Source organism: Mustela erminea, chromosome 5 (genome assembly GCF_009829155.1).
Source record: "Mustela erminea isolate mMusErm1 chromosome 5, mMusErm1.Pri, whole genome shotgun sequence".
NCBI classification, from domain to species: domain Eukaryota; kingdom Metazoa; phylum Chordata; class Mammalia; order Carnivora; family Mustelidae; genus Mustela; species Mustela erminea.
Genome location: NC_045618.1, coordinates 146,194,899 through 146,211,851, shown reverse-complemented (window position 1 = coordinate 146,211,851; position 16,953 = coordinate 146,194,899). Strand labels below are relative to the sequence as shown.

The 16,953-nt window shown below is 62.4% G+C and overlaps 1 protein-coding gene across 5 annotated transcripts in view; it reads left to right on the top strand.

Moving 5' to 3' along the window:
* The window catches only part of AHNAK2 (AHNAK nucleoprotein 2), a 37,635-nt gene that overhangs the window by 1,506 nt on the left and 19,176 nt on the right, over positions 1–16,953 (top strand). The window contains exons 1-6 of one of the 5 annotated variants that reach the window (XM_032341557.1): positions 5,657–5,771; positions 14,861–14,919; positions 15,015–15,113; positions 15,705–15,812; positions 16,275–16,425; positions 16,711–16,895. In XM_032341557.1, the coding sequence (XP_032197448.1) occupies positions 15,798–15,812; positions 16,275–16,425; positions 16,711–16,895 (351 nt within the window). In that variant the 5' untranslated portion in view covers positions 5,657–5,771; positions 14,861–14,919; positions 15,015–15,113; positions 15,705–15,797. Of the gene's footprint in view, positions 1–5,656; positions 5,772–9,289; positions 9,306–14,522; positions 14,596–14,860; positions 14,920–15,014; positions 15,114–15,704; positions 15,813–16,274; positions 16,426–16,710; positions 16,896–16,953 lie in introns of those variants that run through there. The other 4 variants (XM_032341556.1, XM_032341555.1, XM_032341553.1 and 1 more) reach the window with 4 other exon arrangements.

The following is a 16,953-nucleotide window of genomic DNA, read 5'->3' as shown; positions in this document are numbered from 1 at the left end:
AGGGAATGTCAGTGGCTCTCATGGGCACTGACAGGAGACCTGCCGGATCAGAGCCGCTGGGGCTTGGGTCCACCGAGCAGATTCCCAGGCCCTCCCCCGCCCTGCACTAAGGCTGGGGAAGGTGCGTTTCAGATAAGGCGCTGGGTGGGGCCGCGGGGTTGGGGTTGGTCCCGGTCCTCCTAGCCCGGTTCCCTCCTTCCAGGCCAGGGACGAGTAGGCCTTGCCCCATCTCATCGTCCTGCCCAGTCCAAACCTGCGCTCCTGGGCCAGCCACACTAGGTCCTTCGGAGACTCTTCCCGGACCCCCCTCAGGCCCCCGGGAGGAAGCGGGCACCGTCCAGCCTGCACTCGGAGGCTGCCCCCTGGTGGCTGCCCTGGGAGCACACCCGCGGGGGATCCGGCCAGCCTCAGGGCACCTTGGCCATGCCATCCCAGGGGCTTGGCCCCCAGTGCCTTCCAGACCCTGCTGGCATGGGAATGGAGCTCCACCTGGGGGCCCTGCTCCCACTCCACTCTGTGATGGGTAACAGCCATCACACGCCTTCCTTCCCCAGAGGCAGCTAGTTTCTGCGCTAGCAGCACTGGGTCCTGGGCAGCTGGGCTGACGGGGAGCCCCCTACTCCTGCTCTGGGCCCGTGCCCTGCCCCCGAATCCCCTGGCTTGGCCTCAGCCCTCCTCCCATCCCCACTCTCAGAAGCCCCCACTGGGTCCAGGAAGGCCCCACCAGGAGGGAGGGTCTGGGTGGTCTCCCCTTGTGGGGGGCCATGGTAGCTTTGGGGCCCTTCCCAGGAGCACCGCAGTGTGGGGCGTCCCTATGCTGGCCTCCCTCTTTCCAACAGGGCTTGTGGCCTTGCGTGGCCCTGGCCTTGGGGCTGCAAGGGGCTTCGGGCTAGAAGTTGTGTCTGGGAACAGAAGTGGCCGTAGCTGCCCACAGCAGAGGCGGGGCAGAGAGCCGGAGCTGTGTGGTCACGGAGGCCACAGGCCGTGCGGCGGCAGGTGTCTCCGCACTGCCCGCACCGGCAGCTCTCCCCGGGCTGTCCACGTTGGCAGAGGGTTGGGTCCCCCCATTTTGGAGACAGGGACACTGAATCTTGGGGCCGTGAGTCAGAGCCCTGCACCAGCGTGGGGCCTCTCTGGCCTCCACGGGTGCTGAGTGGCCACACCACACGCTTAGGGCCCAGTGGCCAGCAGGTGCAGGCGCTGCCCCCCAGCCGCCCCCCCCTCCCGCCTAGGTAGAGCTCTGGGGCGCCCCCTGCAGCCCGAAGCATCCATGGCAGGAGCGGGCTGCGCGGAGGGGGCAGCAGAGGGCATCCTGCGGGGGCAGCGGGAGACCCAGGCAGACTCTCCAAGCCCCGCTGCGGAGGCCGACGTGCTCCGTCAGCGCGCTTGTTCTTCTCCCTGGGGGGAACTGAAGCTGGACCGCCTGCTGCTGCCCCAGTGCCCCCCGCCTCCCCTGCGCACCACAGTGCGTGTGTCCCCACGGCGGGGGATTGCTGACCGCGGCCTCTCTGTACCCTTTCTCCCATGGCCGCCCTTGGCTGAAAGCTGCTGTGCTTCAGGCTGAGCCTGGGGCTGGCCTGCCCAGGCTGGGGAGTGGAGGTGTCGGGGGAAGGACCCAAGCATTAGCCATCGGGAGGCCCTGACTCTCACTCCAGTGAAAACCCGGATGGCCCCAGTGGCGGGGGGCTTGGGTCCTTCACTCATGGCCTTGTCAGGGGCCCTGACCCTTGGGAGGTCACACAGGAGGGAACAGCATGCCATTGTTTGTTCCGGTAAGGGGAGTCAGACACGGCTTCTGCCATTCGTCCAACCGCGGGCATGCAGAGGAGTCAGGGAGGGCTTCCTGGAGGAAGGTGCATGTGGTAGGGAGAACAGAGGAGTGCAAGAGGGCTGGGGAGAGCTTTGTCTGGAGAACAAGTGGATTACAGGGTGGGTCTGGGGGCACACCTAGGGGTGAAGGGTAGAGAGGCAGGGTCAGCTGTCAGGAGTGAGGTTTGTTCGGGGCAGTCTGCATGGGAAGAGTCGAGGCCAGGCAGAGGAGGAGGAGATGGAGGGGCAGAGGGCTGAGCAGGGAAGTGGGGAGAGCTGGGGCGGGGGCTCTTAGCTGGGTGCGCAGTGAGACCGGGCTGTGTGACCCTGACCTCCCTGGCATGCCCCCCACACCCCCCTTGAAGGGCGGGGGCACTTTCTTCTGGGAGTCTGAGCCTCCCAGTGAACCCAGCTCTGCTTCTACCTCCAGGCTTCCCTCTGTTTGTCTTTTTTGGGAAGCCGCAGGTGGCCGGGAGCCAAGGGTCCGCCTTGCTGGGATAAATATTTACTAGTTTGAGGCACTTTCTCAAATGGAAAGGCCTGAGGGGCTGGGATAGGGGCGTGTGGTGGCGCGGGGCCTTGGGTTCCCACCCTGCTTCCTGCCCTGTGCTGACCCCAGTGTGTGTATGAGGGGGAGTGGGTGGCATGGACCACCTGTCCACAGAGCTTTTGGGAAGGACCCGGGCGCCTGAGGGAGAGCAGGCAGAGAGCAGAGACCTGCTGGCGGCCTCCTGGACCCCACTGGGGGCTGGGGCAGGAATCCTGAGAGGGACCCACAAGCCGCAAGCAGCACTCCTGCCTGCACACGGCCCCGGGTGCGGGTGTCCACTGCCAAGAGGACACTTGAGGTTCTGTGGGGAGCAGCCAGGGACAGGACCGCTTGGGGTCCTTGTCTGGGCCTCACCTGCTGGGTAATGGCATCTTGTGGGGTGGAGGGAGTGGCGGTGACTCAGCCCACCTCTGGCCAGGTCATGTCTCCGTTGTTTGGGGCTCGAGCCCCTGGCGGGCTGCTGCCCTAAGTGGGGGTTAGACCACGGGCAGCCTGTACCAAGCTCTGTCCCGCCCCCCAGCCCTGCGCCTCTGTCTCTGGTTGAGGCCCATGTTTCCCAAGAGCTGCCAGCCTTGCTGGACCCCTCCTGGGGTGGGGATGAGGAAGGCCTCCCGCAGGCTCTTGGCCACGGGACCACTGGCTCGAGGGGCAGCTCCCTCTCTGGCAGGCCTTACCCTCAGTGGCTCCGGCCCCCAGGGCTCCTCCGTGACACATCTCCCAGGAACGCTGTGCGTGGCCCTGGCGGCCTCCCCAGCTGATTCACTATCAGCCGGCCCTGGGCCTGCCCACGCTGACTCCCAGCTGGAGCCTGGGGTGCCCGCGGCTTTGAGCTACAACAGCCTGGGTAGTGGGTATCGGCTGGCACGTGCGGACGGCCTGGGTCTCCGCATCTGCGGTGTGGAGGGTCAGCAGACACCCGGCAGCCAGCCTGGCACCTGCCTGCCCTCCCCACCAGGCTGTGTGGGGCCCTTGGGGGCTGAGACAAGTGAGCAGAGCCTTGCCCCGGGGCCCCTGTGCGCTGGAGAGCCAGGTCTGACCCTCGTGGGACGAGACACCAGCTCAAGGGCAAGGGGTGACAGGCGGCCCCTGACTCTTGCCCCTACAAGCTCCCAGACTGGACCCAGAGCCCTGAGGCCCCGGCCTGACTCTGTGCCTTCCCAGGGCTCCCGGCTGGCTTGCCCCTCTGCAGGTGCTGCGAGACCCCATCGCCCATTGCCGGGGCGGCCGGGAGCACACGGCGCTTCCCATGGCGGGAGCCGGGGCCCGGGCTGGGAGCGCGCCCCCACTCAGAGTCCGAAAGGGGTCTGTGCAAGCCAGGAGCAGAGCCCCGTCTGGGGGGAGGGTGGGGCCGGGGGACAGGCCCCAGCCTGCAGGCCGGGGAGCAGAGAGTGGGGAGGAGCGGGCCGCGCCTCCCTCTGGCGGTGTGAAGTGGGGCCCGGCCCAGGCCACCTCCGCGCTCCCAGGCCAAAAGGCCGGTGGTGGCAACGGAGGTGGGGGTGGGGTGGGGTCCCCAGAGATGGCGATGACGGGGCTCTGTGGGTTTGGGGCCCCCAGGCTTGGGAGCGAGGTCGGGGGTGGCCCTGCTCTGGACCAGCAGAAACCTCCCTTCCATGGGGCTCAGCCCTGCCCTGGGGGAGGGGACGGGCCGTTGGGTGTCAGGCAGTAAACAGTTTCCAGGCGAGCACCATCTGGGGCTGTGGGAGGGGGTGAGGACACGGGCCAGCAGGCTTGGCCAGCTTTCCCGTCTCACTGTAAATAGAGTCACTTGTGACCGTTAAATTTTTAGAGAGGGAGAGGCTGGGAGAGGCCTGGGTACCGTCCCTCCTTCCGGGACGGTGGACCCATGCGGAGCCAAGAGGGTCCGCTGACCCAGGCTGGCCAGAGCCTTCTCCTCACCTGAGAGGCCAGGTGCCCTGCCTCACTGTCCCCCACCTCCAGCTGCTCCCGGCTGCTTGTGTCCCGGTGCGGGGCCTGCTGCCCTCAGCGGTCCCCAGAGCCCCCGGCCCGAAGCTGCCTTGCTGATCCTGGCCGGGGTGCAGCTGTCCACCACCACCTCCCTGGGGCTGGGCCTGACCCCTCACTACCCTGGAGCCCCAGGCCGGGCTCCTTCACTGTGTGGGCCAGCTCCAGCCTGCTCGTGGAGTGCAGGGCGGGGCAGCTGCGGGACCCAGGGAGAGATCTGCTGATGGCACAGCCTGTGGAGTCCTGCCCGGGCCTGCCAGGACTCCTGGGGCGGGGAGGGGCCTAGGAGCAGGAATCTGCCTCCTCCCACCGGCCACTTGGCTGCTCGCGTGGGGGCTGAGTCTTGGGGGTCAGCAGGGTGGGGGACAAGAGGGAACAGGCCAGGTGGGCAATGCTCCAAGGAGCGGATGGCTCCTCGGCCCGCACTCAAGCCCCATGATGGGGAGAGGGTTCGAAATGCAGGTTCCAGGGCCTGCCCCGCCGGGCTCAGCAGAGGCCCTGGTGCTTTGGGAAGTGGTAGCTGCTGAGTCTGGGCTGGGGGGCTGGAAGGAGGCCCCCGAGGGACATGGGCGGGGTCAGGCTGCCCCCGAGGGACATGGGCGGATGAGCAGGGCTTCCCTGAGGGCACCCAGCAGCCCAGGCCATGAGTGGGCTTGGGCTGGCCCTGCTCTGGCCTTGCTGGTCTGTGCAGCGGAAAGGGATGGCTGTGCCCCGGGCAGGGGTCTCCCCAGAGCCCAAAGGGCTGTGTCCCCCTCGCGCCGCAGATGAAGTCCCGATCTGCCGCAGGACTGTCTCGGGAGGGCCTGTCTACCCCTCGGGCCGCAGATGAAGTCCCGATCTGCCGCAGGACTGTCTCGGGAGGGCCTGTGTCCCCCTCGGGCCGCAGATGAAGTCCCGATCTGCCGCAGGACTGTCTCGGGAGGGCCTGTCTACCCCTCGGGCCGTGCCTCCCTTCCCTGCACCCCTCGCCTGGCCGGCCCCAAGCCTCTGTTCCCGCATATACCGGGAAACTGAGGCGCGGGGCCCATGAACAGCCCAGCGGAGGGGGGGGATCCTATCTGACATCTGGGCCTGCCTACCTGTCTACACAGCAGGACTGGACTGGGCTGCGCTGGAGGGTGGTAGTGACTCAGACATCCCAAGGCAGGCGGGCGTTTCCTTTCCCAGTCAGCTGCTTGGGCTTGGGGGGGCACAATCTGGGGTGGGGCGGGCTCCCCAGCTCCTGGAAGCTGCTGGGGGCGGGGCCTGGCCCAGCTCTGGGCCTGTGAGGGGGCTGCCCATCCCTCCGCTGGGCCGAGGAGGGGGGCTTGGCGGGACTCCAGGCCTGCCTGAGGAGGAGGCCAGGGCGGGCCGTGTGGCGAGGGCTGTGGAGGGGAGGGACCCGGAGGGCGGCGGACGGAGCTCAGCTGGGATCTTCACTTCTGGGCAAGTTGGGAGGACGTCGACCTGGGTAAGCCACTGCAGCTGTCCTCTGTCCCTGCTCCTGCCCGCGGCCCACGGCCCGCTGGCCCCTGCCCCCTGCCCCCAGCCTCCAGACCTCTGCCTGCAGCTCCCTGCCCCCTGCTCCCAGCCCGCAGCCTGCAGCCCCCTGCCCCCTGTACCCAGCTGCCAGCCCCTGTTGCCAGTCCCCTTCCCGGGTCCAGCCCTTGTGTGCCTGCCCACCTCACCACCCAGGAGGCCTGTGGGGGCCGGGTGGGGGCTCAAGCTGGGGGCTAAACCAGGCTGTCGTCTCCCTGACTCTCCCCCCTGCCTCAGCCCGAGCCCACGCTGGAGGGACAGGCCTTTAGTTCCTGGGGGCCAAGGGCTCCAGCACAGCCCCTGAAGTCCCAGGGTAGGCAGATCCCCGAGGTGGGACCATGTGGCTGGGCAGGGTCCCTCTGGGGATGCCCAATGTCCTTGTTTGGTGCACTGAGGGCCCTAAAGGTCTGGGGAGCCCAGGTTCACGGCAGGTGGCCCGTGACAGGTAGGCAGGACGTTGGGTATGGGGTTTTCAGCTTAGAGAAACAGGCCCAGGCCCACTGGTGCAGCTGGGATGGGCAGGAGGGTGAGGCCTTTCCTTTCGGCTGCTGGGCCCTCCGTCGTGGGTAGACAGGCACGTCTGCCTTAGCTTCTCCAGGTGCAGAAGGAGACGCGCTAAGCCCACGGCTGCCCTCCCGGTTCCACAGCTCGGTCACACCCTCAGGCTGGGTAGGGCTTGCTCCTTTCCTGGACATCTGCCTGCTCTCTGCACCAGCGTTTGTTATGCACCTACTGTGTGCGGGGCTCTGAGTGCTTGGGATCAGAGGGCAAGTGATGGCAAGGTGGGCCACGCCGTGTCTGTGAGTTGGCAGGGTAGCCACAGGTGAGAAGTGCCAGGGCTGGGGATTGGGGGAAGCCTGGGCCCAGGCAGCTGTGGGTGGGCTGGGCATCTGGGAGCGATGCCGGGTGATGTGGACGTGTCCTGGGTGCAGCCCCGGCAGCAGTGGGAGTGGGTGTGGGGGGTGGCAACCCTCCCCGGCAGGCCTAGGCAGCCAGGCTAGGGCCTTGGGGACAGAGCGGGAGCTGGGCTGGCCTCCCCAAACCACGGAGTTACCTTGAGAAAGCTGGGAAGGGGTGCGGGGAGGGAGGCAGGCCCACGCTGCTCTGGGAAGTCTGCAGGTCTCATGACCCGTCAGCCGAGCCCAGCACTTGCCTCGTGAGGTTCCAGGACAGGGTGAGGTCTGGGCGTGCTGTGCGCTGTGTGGGCACTGGGCCCTAAGCCGAAGGCCAGCGTCCCCTGAGCGGGGAGCCTGCCTCGCGGGCTCCCGCCCCCACAGCTCCCTGGGCAGCCTGGGAGAGCAGGGGGGCCCCATCTGGGACTGCGCGGGAGCTCCAGGGAGGGGCCCCGGCCCAGGCCCACGGGTCCACGCACACGCCCTCGTGGGCGCACGCACACACACACGCGCGCACGCGCACACCGCACCTCTCGGCCCCCATCTGGGCCCCGTCTGCAGTTGTCCTCCTGGCCCTCTCACAGTCCCCCAGGCCCGCCATTGCCCTGGTGACATGCAGACGTGCCCACCCTGCGGCCCCCTGGAGGGCAGCCAAGGTCCATGCAAACTCGGGTTTTGTTTGAGGAAGATGGCCCCACCACAGGCGGCCTCCTCTGGCCAGGGCCTGGCAGGAGAGTCCCGGGGCAGGCCTGGAGCCCCGCGGGCGGCGGTGAGTGTGGGGAGGGCATCCTGGCCAGCGCCCCCCTTTCTGCCCCCTCCTCCACCTGGCCAGTCCGCACACCTCCCCACCTTGGCTCTGCCCTCTCTCCAGACGCACTTCCTTGAGACCCTGCCCCAGAACGACCCCCTGGTCTGTGGAGTGGAGCTGTTGGGAGCGCAGACCCCCGTCCCTCATTGGGAGGGCTCGGGCGCTCCCCTCCAGGGTGCATAAGGCCTGAGCCCTCATGCCAGCCCCGGCGGGCGCTGGACACGGCAGTAGTGTCTGAGGCCCTGAGGGTCAGGGTGGGGGCCTGCGCCGAGCAGCGGGACGGGGCGTGTGGGAAGCCCCCGTCCTCCTCTGCCAGGTGGGGCTTGGGTTCGCCATTAGTCATTATTCGAGGTGACCGCCCTGGGCTGCCTGCAGAGCCTGTCTGTGGGGCCGCAGCGGGCAGGGGGCCAGGTCAGGCTGGCAGGTCACCGGTCACCAGCCATGCGCTCACGGCGGCGGGGGCGGCGGTGGAGGGCCTTGGCTGATGGGGACAGATAGGACGATGCAGTGGGGGATCCTGGGCTGCCTCTTCCCCCTTCCCTGGGGAGCAGGTCTGAGGCTGGCAGGCTCTGGGCAGCTTGGCCCCACAGCAGGCGGGCAGGATTTCCTCCTTCCTGTTTGTGCGTCCCGGGCCGGGTGCTGGCCAGTGACCCTCCTACCTGAGGGGGGCACAGAGGGACCCAGCGCTTGAACCACAGCCTGCGTCCTCCTAGTGCTGTGGCCTCCGGGAACCGAGTGCGGAGCAGGTCCCGCTGCCTCCTGGAGCCTGCTGTTCGCCCCGCGGTGGGCGAGGGACACGGGGCGGGGGTGGTGGCGGTGCGGGGCCACAGCGGGGCTGGTGGCTGGAGCAGCGCCAGCGCCAGCGGGGGGACCCCCGGCTCAGGTTCCTGGCTGAGGGGCGGGGTGGGGGGGGAGTGGCCCCGCCTCCACGCTGCACCTTGGCCTCGACACCCGAAATGCCTCAGGAGTAGATCTGGGGATGCAGGTTCTTGGGGCCGGGGATCCCTGCCCCACCCCGGACGCTTCCACTGTGGTGTGGGGTCTCCCACCCCCCAGTTCCCCAGCACGGGGCGCCTAGCTGGAGGCCCCGCCTGGGTCCCCTTCCCAGGCCAGCGGGGGTGGGGGGCGGGACTGGGTCAGGGGAACACGCCTGCCTTCCTGCCTGCCAGGAGAAGGAGAGGGCGGTCACCCGCCCTGGTTGTGTTGTCTGACTCACAGAAGCTGCGGAGAGCGGGCGGCCGGTCTCTGGGCAGGCGGGGGAGCTTGGCAGCTCTCTCCAAGCCCCTCTGCCAGTGGGACTGCCTGAGACCCCCCACCTGCCGGCCAAGGCCCCACCCCAGACCAGACCCTCCTCCGTGCAGCCCCCACTGCTGCCCCTTGCCCGAGGGCGGGGCGCCCCACTTCTTTCGGACTCAGCCCTCCCCTGCACCCCTCCCCCTGGGGGCGAGCCACCTTGGGCAAGAGGCTTCCCCCCATCCAGGCCCGCTCTCACGTCTCGCTGCTTACACACAGCCCGCCCGCCCGCCTGCCCGCCGTGGGCAGAATTGGAGCGAAACGGAGGCCTTTAGCCGGCAAGCAGGGGAGCCGGGACAAGAGGCGGGGTCTGGAATCCGAGGGAGGGACTTGCTCCCGACTCTCCGCTCCCCATCTGGGCAGTTGCCCTGGGGCTTCTGGGTGGGCACAGCAGCCCTCAGATGTCCCTAGGGAATTCAAGGCCTGGAGAGGGACCGGCGTGTTCGGGGTCACGCAGCAGCTTGGCCGGAGAGTAGGCACCCAAGCCACACGGCTGTGGGGGCTGGGCCTCCCCTATCTGCTCCGCAGGGACAGGGACCTGCCCCGTCCCCCAGGCTGGGTGCCCACCCCATGGGGCAGGGACTCGCTCCTCCCACGTGGCGCCCTGCTGGCTGCAGGGGGCTGGGGCTTGGTCCCTCATCACCGGCAGTGTGGGCCTCAGCAGAGAGGGCGTCCCCAAGCCCAGGCCCACGTGCCAGAGCTGGTGTCCCTCCCTGCTGTGTCTTCGTGGAACATGTGGCCCAGTTCCGGGGGGTCGGGCTGGAGTTGTGTTTGTGGAAAGGCGGTGAACAGGCGGTGACTGTCGGGTCGGGACGGAAGCATGCAGACGGCCGACTTCTCCCCGCGCCGGCCCTGCGCTTCTCGACAGATGGGTCTAGTTCGTCGGGCTGTTCGGACTCATTGGCATGAAGCTGACCATTTCCTCATTTCAGTTTCATGGAGAATTTCAAAAATTCTTTCTTGAGAAGAGTGCAAGTTGTACAAACTAGAACGGGACGGAGAGGGAGAGCGAGCGTGCGCACAAGCAGGGGGAGCGCAGGGGGAGGGCAGGGGGAGGGCAGGGGGAGGAGCAGGCTCCCCGTGGAGCAGAGCCCTCGGACACGACCTGCGCCGAAGGCGGTCGCCTCACCGACGGAGCCCCCTGGTGCCCACAGGTGGGCACTTCTGTACCCGCCTTTTGGGAATGCATTTTGTCGGTCGTGTCCGCGGGTGCAGAGCTGCTTGGCCATAGAGTGGACTCAGCTTCCAGGAGACGTGCCAGGCTCTTTCCCAAAGTGGTCGTGCCAGGTCACCCCACACGCGCCTCAGGATGGGTGTTCCATGGTTCGCCCCCCAGGCTAGACAGCAGCCTGCGGCAGGTCAGCCTCGGTCCTTTCCTCCGCTCCTGTGGGGGCGGGCGGAGTGGGGGCGGCGGGGAAGGGCACCTGGTCTGCGGCGGGGCCTAGGCCGGAGGGCGGAGGCGTCTCTGCCCGCGGGGTTCTCCTGGCCTTGTCCCCGCCACCCAACACGCTGCGCTCAGGTGCTAATTGGCCACTAGATGTCTTCTTTGGTGAGTTGCCTTTCCAAGGTTTTCTTGCCCATTTTCCTATTGGGTTGTTGGTATTTTCCTTTCGGTTGGCAAGAAATCTTCGTACTTTCCAGGCAGGAGGCTTCGGTTTGGTTAGGCATGTTGCGTGTCCCTGCCCAGCGCATGGCCCGACGGCCGACTCCCGTGGCGCTGCCTTTTGATGAGCTGAAGCTCTTCAAGTTACCGTAGGCCAGTTCTCCACCGAACCTTGTCGGCCTGGCCGCTTGCGCGCGATGCAGAGGGATTGCTGTCCCACCACCCCCAAGGTCGTTTCTGTTTATCTTCTGGAAGCTTTACGGTTAAACCTTCTGCTTTGGTCCTATAATCTGCATGAAATCAGTACTTTCTGTGGCTGGTATAGGGTTGAGATTAATATTTTTCACATGGATAGTCACCGGACCCACACAAGTAACTGAAAAGATCATCCATTTCCCACGGCTTTGCATCTGTGAGTTTGGTTCTGGGATCTTTGATCTGGTCTGTTGGGTTTTGTTTGCACTTTCCTGATGGCTGAGGAAGTTGTCCATCTTTTCTAGTGCACATCAGTATATTTTCTTTTGTCAAGTGTCTGGTGTCTGTTCAAATCTTTTGCCCATGTTTAATTGAGGTGGGCTTTTTTTTTTTTTTTTTTTTGGTCTTTATTGATCTGTCAGAGTTTATCTGGAATACAAGTCCTTTGTCAGATCTAGGCACTGCTTTTTCATTTTCTTTTTTTTTTTAAGATTTTATTTATTTATTTGACAGATACCACAAGTGGGCAGAAAGGCAGGCAGAGAGAGAGGAGGAAGCAGGCTCCCTGCAGAGTGGAGAGCTTGATGTGGGGCTCGATCCCAGGACCCCAGGATCATGTCCTGAGCCGAAGGCAGAGGCTTTAACCCACTGAGCCACCCAAGCGCCCCGCTTTTTCCTTTTTTTAAGAATGTCCTTCAAGACCGGAAGTGTTTAATTATGATGACATGTAATCTATCACATCTTCTTTTGTGGGTCACACCCTTGGTCTCAGAAAACATTGCCTCCCCAGGGTGGTGAAGAATGTCCCCTGTGTTTTCTTCCAGAGGCTTATAGTTTTACATTTTACATTTATCTCTCTGATTCATTTTGAATTCATTTTTATGTGTGATGTGAGGTGAGAGTCAATGATTTTTTTTTGTTTTTTATTTTTCAAACACATACCCCATTGTCCCAGCACCTTTGTTGAAAAGACGATCATTTTTCTATTGAAATAACTTGGTCACTTTGTCAAAAATCAATCAACTGCACAAAGTGTGGGGTTACTCTGGACTTTCTGTTCTGTTTCATCGATCTTTTATATTTATATCATACTGTCTTGATTCCACGGGGGATCAGAGAAAATACCTAGCATGATTTCAATTGTCTTAAACTTACTGAAACATTTTATTTATTTTATTTTTTAAAAAGACAATTTATTTCTGAGAGAAAGAGAGAGAGTGAATGACAGGGCCAGAGGGAGAGAGAGATCTCAAGCAGACTCCTTGCTGAGCGTGGAGCTGAGATCATGACCTGAGTTGAAACTAAAAGTTGGATGCTCAACCAACTGTGCCCCCAGGTGACCCCCCTTTTATTCTAAACTTACCGAGACAAATAGTCTATTTTGGTGAATGTCTTGTGCATGTGGGAGGAATGTGTATGCTGCTGTCAGCAGGTGGACGGGTCTCCAACTGCCAATTTGGTCTCACTGATTCACAGGTGGTTCACCTTTCTTACTTGTCCTAGTTTGTACCCAAGGGAGTGTTGGGCTCTCCTGTTATCACATGGATTTAGGTGTCCTGTCAGTGTGGCCATCTTTTCTGTTTGTAACCGGTTATTAGGTGTATACAGACATAAATATATTGTGTTTTTTTTAAATTAATTATTCCCTTTTTAAATAGGGTTATTAATTTGAGAGAGAGTGCACAGTGGGGAGGGGCACAGGCAGAGGGACAGAGTCTCAGACTCTGTAAACATGTGGATCCCGACACAGAGCTCGATCTCAGGACCCCGAGAGCACGACCTGAGCTGAAACCAAGAGTCTGACGCTTAGCCGACTGAGCCACCTACGTCCCCCAATCCCTTTTATCATTACAAAATGTTAGGATGGTTAGTGGGTGATGTATACTTTTCTTTCCTTTCACTTGACCTATCTATATCTTTACATTTATAGTCCATTTCCTGTAAAGAACGTAAAAATAGGTTTTACCTCTTTAAATCATTTCTGACCATCTCTCTCTTTTGATTGGAATTTTAAGTCCCTATATAGTTAATGTGACTGTCAACATGATTGGTCGAAACCCCACCATACTGCTGATGGCTTTCGATTTTATCCTTGGTCCTCTCTCCTTCGTTGCTTACCGTGTTTTAGGATTCATGAAATTCATTGACACATATATAACTATTCAGGAATATACATTTTATATGTAGATACACACGTACTATGTGTGCTTACAGATAATGTGTGTTTAGGCTCCATCCCATGCCCACTGTTGGCTTATCAGCTCTGCGTCTTCTTCAGTGGCTCCTTTATGGTTAATACTGGGGACTCTGCACCCATGGCGGTATACTGCCTCGCACGTAAGGTAAGAACTTTACAACTTTATGGCAACTTCTATCCCCTCAACCCCATCCTCCAAATTATAGTCTTCATAGCTTTACTTCTACACGTGGTCAATTTTACATTTTGTTACTTTTGTTTTGTGCAATTAATTCCATTTTTCTTTCACAGCATAATAGAGGGATACTTTATTGACCGTAAAACCCACCCGTCGTGAATGTACAGTGCAGTCATTCTTAGTAACTTCATGAAGTTGTGTGACCATCTGCACAATGCACTTCGGGGACATTCCCATCACCCCAGATTCCCCTGGGCCTGTGTACGGCCCACGCCTGCGCCCAGCCGTAACCCTAGTGACATGTACTTCCTTCCGGTAAAATACAAAAACTCGACCCAACATACGTGCTTTCCTCCCCTCCCTCTTGCTGCAGTCATCACGTTCGGAACGCATCTATATGTGCGGTCATCCCGACGAGAGGGCCCTGGGACGACTGCCTTCCCTGGGGAGCAGAAGGACTGGCCTGTGCACTGAACCCTGCCCACTGCTCGTTTGGGCAGTTAAGTCTGTTGCAACGGTCATGTGGCTCGTTTTTGTCAGCACGGCCACTCCTTGGCCACAGTTCCTGTGGCCTGCAAAGCCTAAACTATCTACTCTCTGGCCGTCTACAGGAAAACTTTGCCAATCTTGTGTCTTTTAAAGAAGTGAAGACATGGACGGAGGAAAAACGTATTTATAGTGTCTGATGCTCGCCCACGTGTGCGGCATTTAGCACATTCTCTGTGTCCTCCCTGCGGACTCGAGTTAGCGTCCAGCAGCCTCACCTTTTCTTCAATGCTGCTGGTGTGGCCGGCGCCCCAGCGGTGGATTCTGCCCGTCTTTACTCATTTGTGTGTCCCTCCGTTTGCCTTTCCTTGTGCGGGACGGTGTGCTAGACCCGGACATCTAGCTTCCCCGTGTTTTCCCTTCAGCACTGTGAGGGTGTCCTCCGGGTCCCGTGGCCCCTGGGGCACCAGGGGCTGATTGGGCCGTCCTGCCCTTCCCGTGCGGCTCATGTTTCCCTTGTTGCTTTGAAAAACCTCCCCTCTCTCCTCCGTTCGGACTGTGATGGGCCGGGTCCGGATCCCGCTGCCATGGCTTCCAGCCGCCCTCCTCCTCTCTCCCGCCCTGCCCCCGCCCGTCCCCCTCTCTCTCCCGGAGACCCAGGCCACGGGAGTGCTGATGGGCTGACTGTGTTCCCACACAGCTCTCAGGCACTGCCACTTCCTTGAATCTTTTTTCCTCTTTTCTCAAAATGGGTTAATTTCTATTAATTTACAAGTTTTGCGATGCTTTCTCCAGGCGTGTCAGTTCTGCTCCTGAGTCTCTGTAGTACATTTCCAACTCCAGAATTTTCATGTAGCCCTTTTACAATTTCTGTTTTTTATGACAACTGCCCTTCGCTGAGCCACAGCATTTTCTATCTCGAGTTGTTGAAGTCGGCGCCCGGTCCCTCCTCCCTGGGTGTTCGGAGACTCGCCTTGGGTGGCCCTGTTCCCGGGAACAGATCGGATGCTTTCGTTGCTCCGCATGTCTTGTAAGCTCCGGCTGGATGCTGGACATTGTGGGGGAGATGTCCCAGCGTCTCTGGATTCTGGCCCCTCGGGGCGGTGAGTGTTGTTTCTCCGTGTTTGCTTAGTGACTCTCTTGGACTGGATCTGTGAAGGCTGCCTGGCCTGAGCTGCCCTCGTGCGGGCTCACTGCCACCCAGCCTGTGTCACAACCTGCCCAGCCCCGCATGTGCTCTCAATGCAGAATGGGGTGATGCGTGCACCAACACGGCGCAGCGACGGACACGCCTGGCCCCGCCCCCGGGTCCGCCATCTGATCTGCCTGCCTGCACGGGCCCCCCTGACTCGGACTCTCTCTTTACAGTGTCCGGCCGGCAGCTGCAGCCGGAGGAGCAGGAGGCCGAAACAGAAGACGACCCCTTGGTAAGTGAGGCCCCTGGAGGACGCCCACCTACCTCACACAGCCCCTGCTCAGACCCCAGGGGGCTGAGGGCTGCCTGCTTTCTCTCTGCTGCCAGGTGACCGAAGGGCCCGTGGACGACATCATTCGGCCACGGCCACAGGGGTCCTCCCCTGTGTATGAATACGCGGCTGAGGGTACCAGCTTTGGACTCCCGGTAAGCCTGCGGGACAGAGACCCACGGGCCGAGGGGGGGTGCCGGTGTGGGGCCACGGATGGCCATGTCTCCTTCATCACCCTGTGTGGACAACTCCCTTCCATTTGTGCAGCCACACAGCCCTGCCCTGCTGCCCGCTGGGCCACAGTGATGCCCATTCCACCATCCTCTCTGACTGTCCTGTGCCCAGAACCCCTCCCTTCAGTGGGCCAGGACGTGGCTGAGACTGTGCACGTGTGTGCACATGTGGGAAAGAGAGGCTGTGCTCTGGATGTGTGCGTACGTGGGCTGTCCCTGGAGAGGGCCTGGGGAGGGGTGGGAGCAGGGCTGTTTCCTAAAAGACTTGTTCTTGCTGTGTCTCCTTACCCTGCACACAAAACCCCAGTCCTGTGGGGTCTGCCCTGGAGGTGGGGGCTCGGCCTGGTCAGGCAGCACCAGGACAAAGAGTTACCCCCACCCCCGGCCTGTCCCCCAAGCCATGAGGTCAGCTCCCCTGGCAAACAGCACTGCTCTGGGGCCCCCTGGTCTCCTGAGTCCCTCCCGTGCCCGGGGCATGGACAGGTGCATGACCTCTGGCCTCTGTGGCTGCAGGAGGACACACCAAGGCGGCGGGCTTCCTCAGGCTCCGGGGGACTGAGGTCCTGGTGGAAGCGAGATTCAGGGGACTCACGGACATTCTCCAGAATGAGTCGACCACAGGTGAGTGTGGTAGGGCCTGAGGGTCAGAAAGATGGTCTGTCTGCACGGGCCTCAGCTTGGGGGAGGCAGGGCTGGGGTGGAGCCAGGAAAGAGGCCAGGGACGGGCCTGTGGGGAGGCGGGAGCGCCAGAGGATGGACAAGGCTTTGGCCACCCTGCAAGCAGGAGGCCGTTGGCTTTGCTGCCTGCTCGCGCTGGGCCTAGACAGCAGCTCCTGCGAGCTGGCAGCTGGGGTGCAGATAAGAGGAGGCCGCTCCTGCCGGAGGTGGCTTGCAGCTGGCTCCCTCCGAGACCCGGACACGACAGCCCCGGCCCTGCCTGGGGGCCCTGAGCTTGCCCCACGTCACCTAGAGGGTGCACAGGACTCTGGGGTCCCTGTGCTCAGGGAGAGTGGGTCCCCAGCTCTGAGGCCCATGGTGGCATAGGCAGAAGCGCACCACGGCCCTGATGTGCTTGTGCTCTGGTCTGTGCAGGAGGCGACGGAGGTGACGCTGATGACCGAGGTGGAAGCCGGAGCCAGCGGCTACAGCGTCACAGGGGGCGGGCACCAGGGCATTTTTGTGAAGCAGGTGCTGAAGGACTCGTCAGCGGCCAAGCTCTTCAGCCTGAGAGAAGGTGCCTCGAATGCCCCTCCCTGGGCCCCCCACGGTCTCCCTGAGGACGGAGGGACTCGGAGGAAAACGGGCCATACGTGCTGCTCAGGACGGCCCTGCTGAGACGGCTTGGCCACCTCCAGACGGGGCTGCCGCCTGTGTGGGGCGGGGTGGCCTCCTGCCCCCGTGGGGCTCTGTGGAGGGGATGTGGGTCTCCTGCTCTGGGGCCTGCCTCCCCTGGCCCGGTGGACGCGTCTCTCGGGGTCGTGGCAAGACCGGGGACCAACCCGAGGCTCTGTCTGTCCAGGGGACCAGCTGCTCAGTGCCACCGTGTTCTTCGACAACATTAAGTATGAAGACGCTCTCAAAATCCTGCAGTACTCAGAGCCCTACAGGGTTCAGTTCCAAGTCAGACGGAAACGTCCCGCCCCAGACGACGAGGACGTGGCCGCTGGGGGCACTCAGCCTGGCCCGAAGGACAGGGAGAAGCAGGTGAGGCCCCGCAGCCCGGGAGGCCGGGCCCCACTGAGCTCCCCACCTGCAGGGCCGA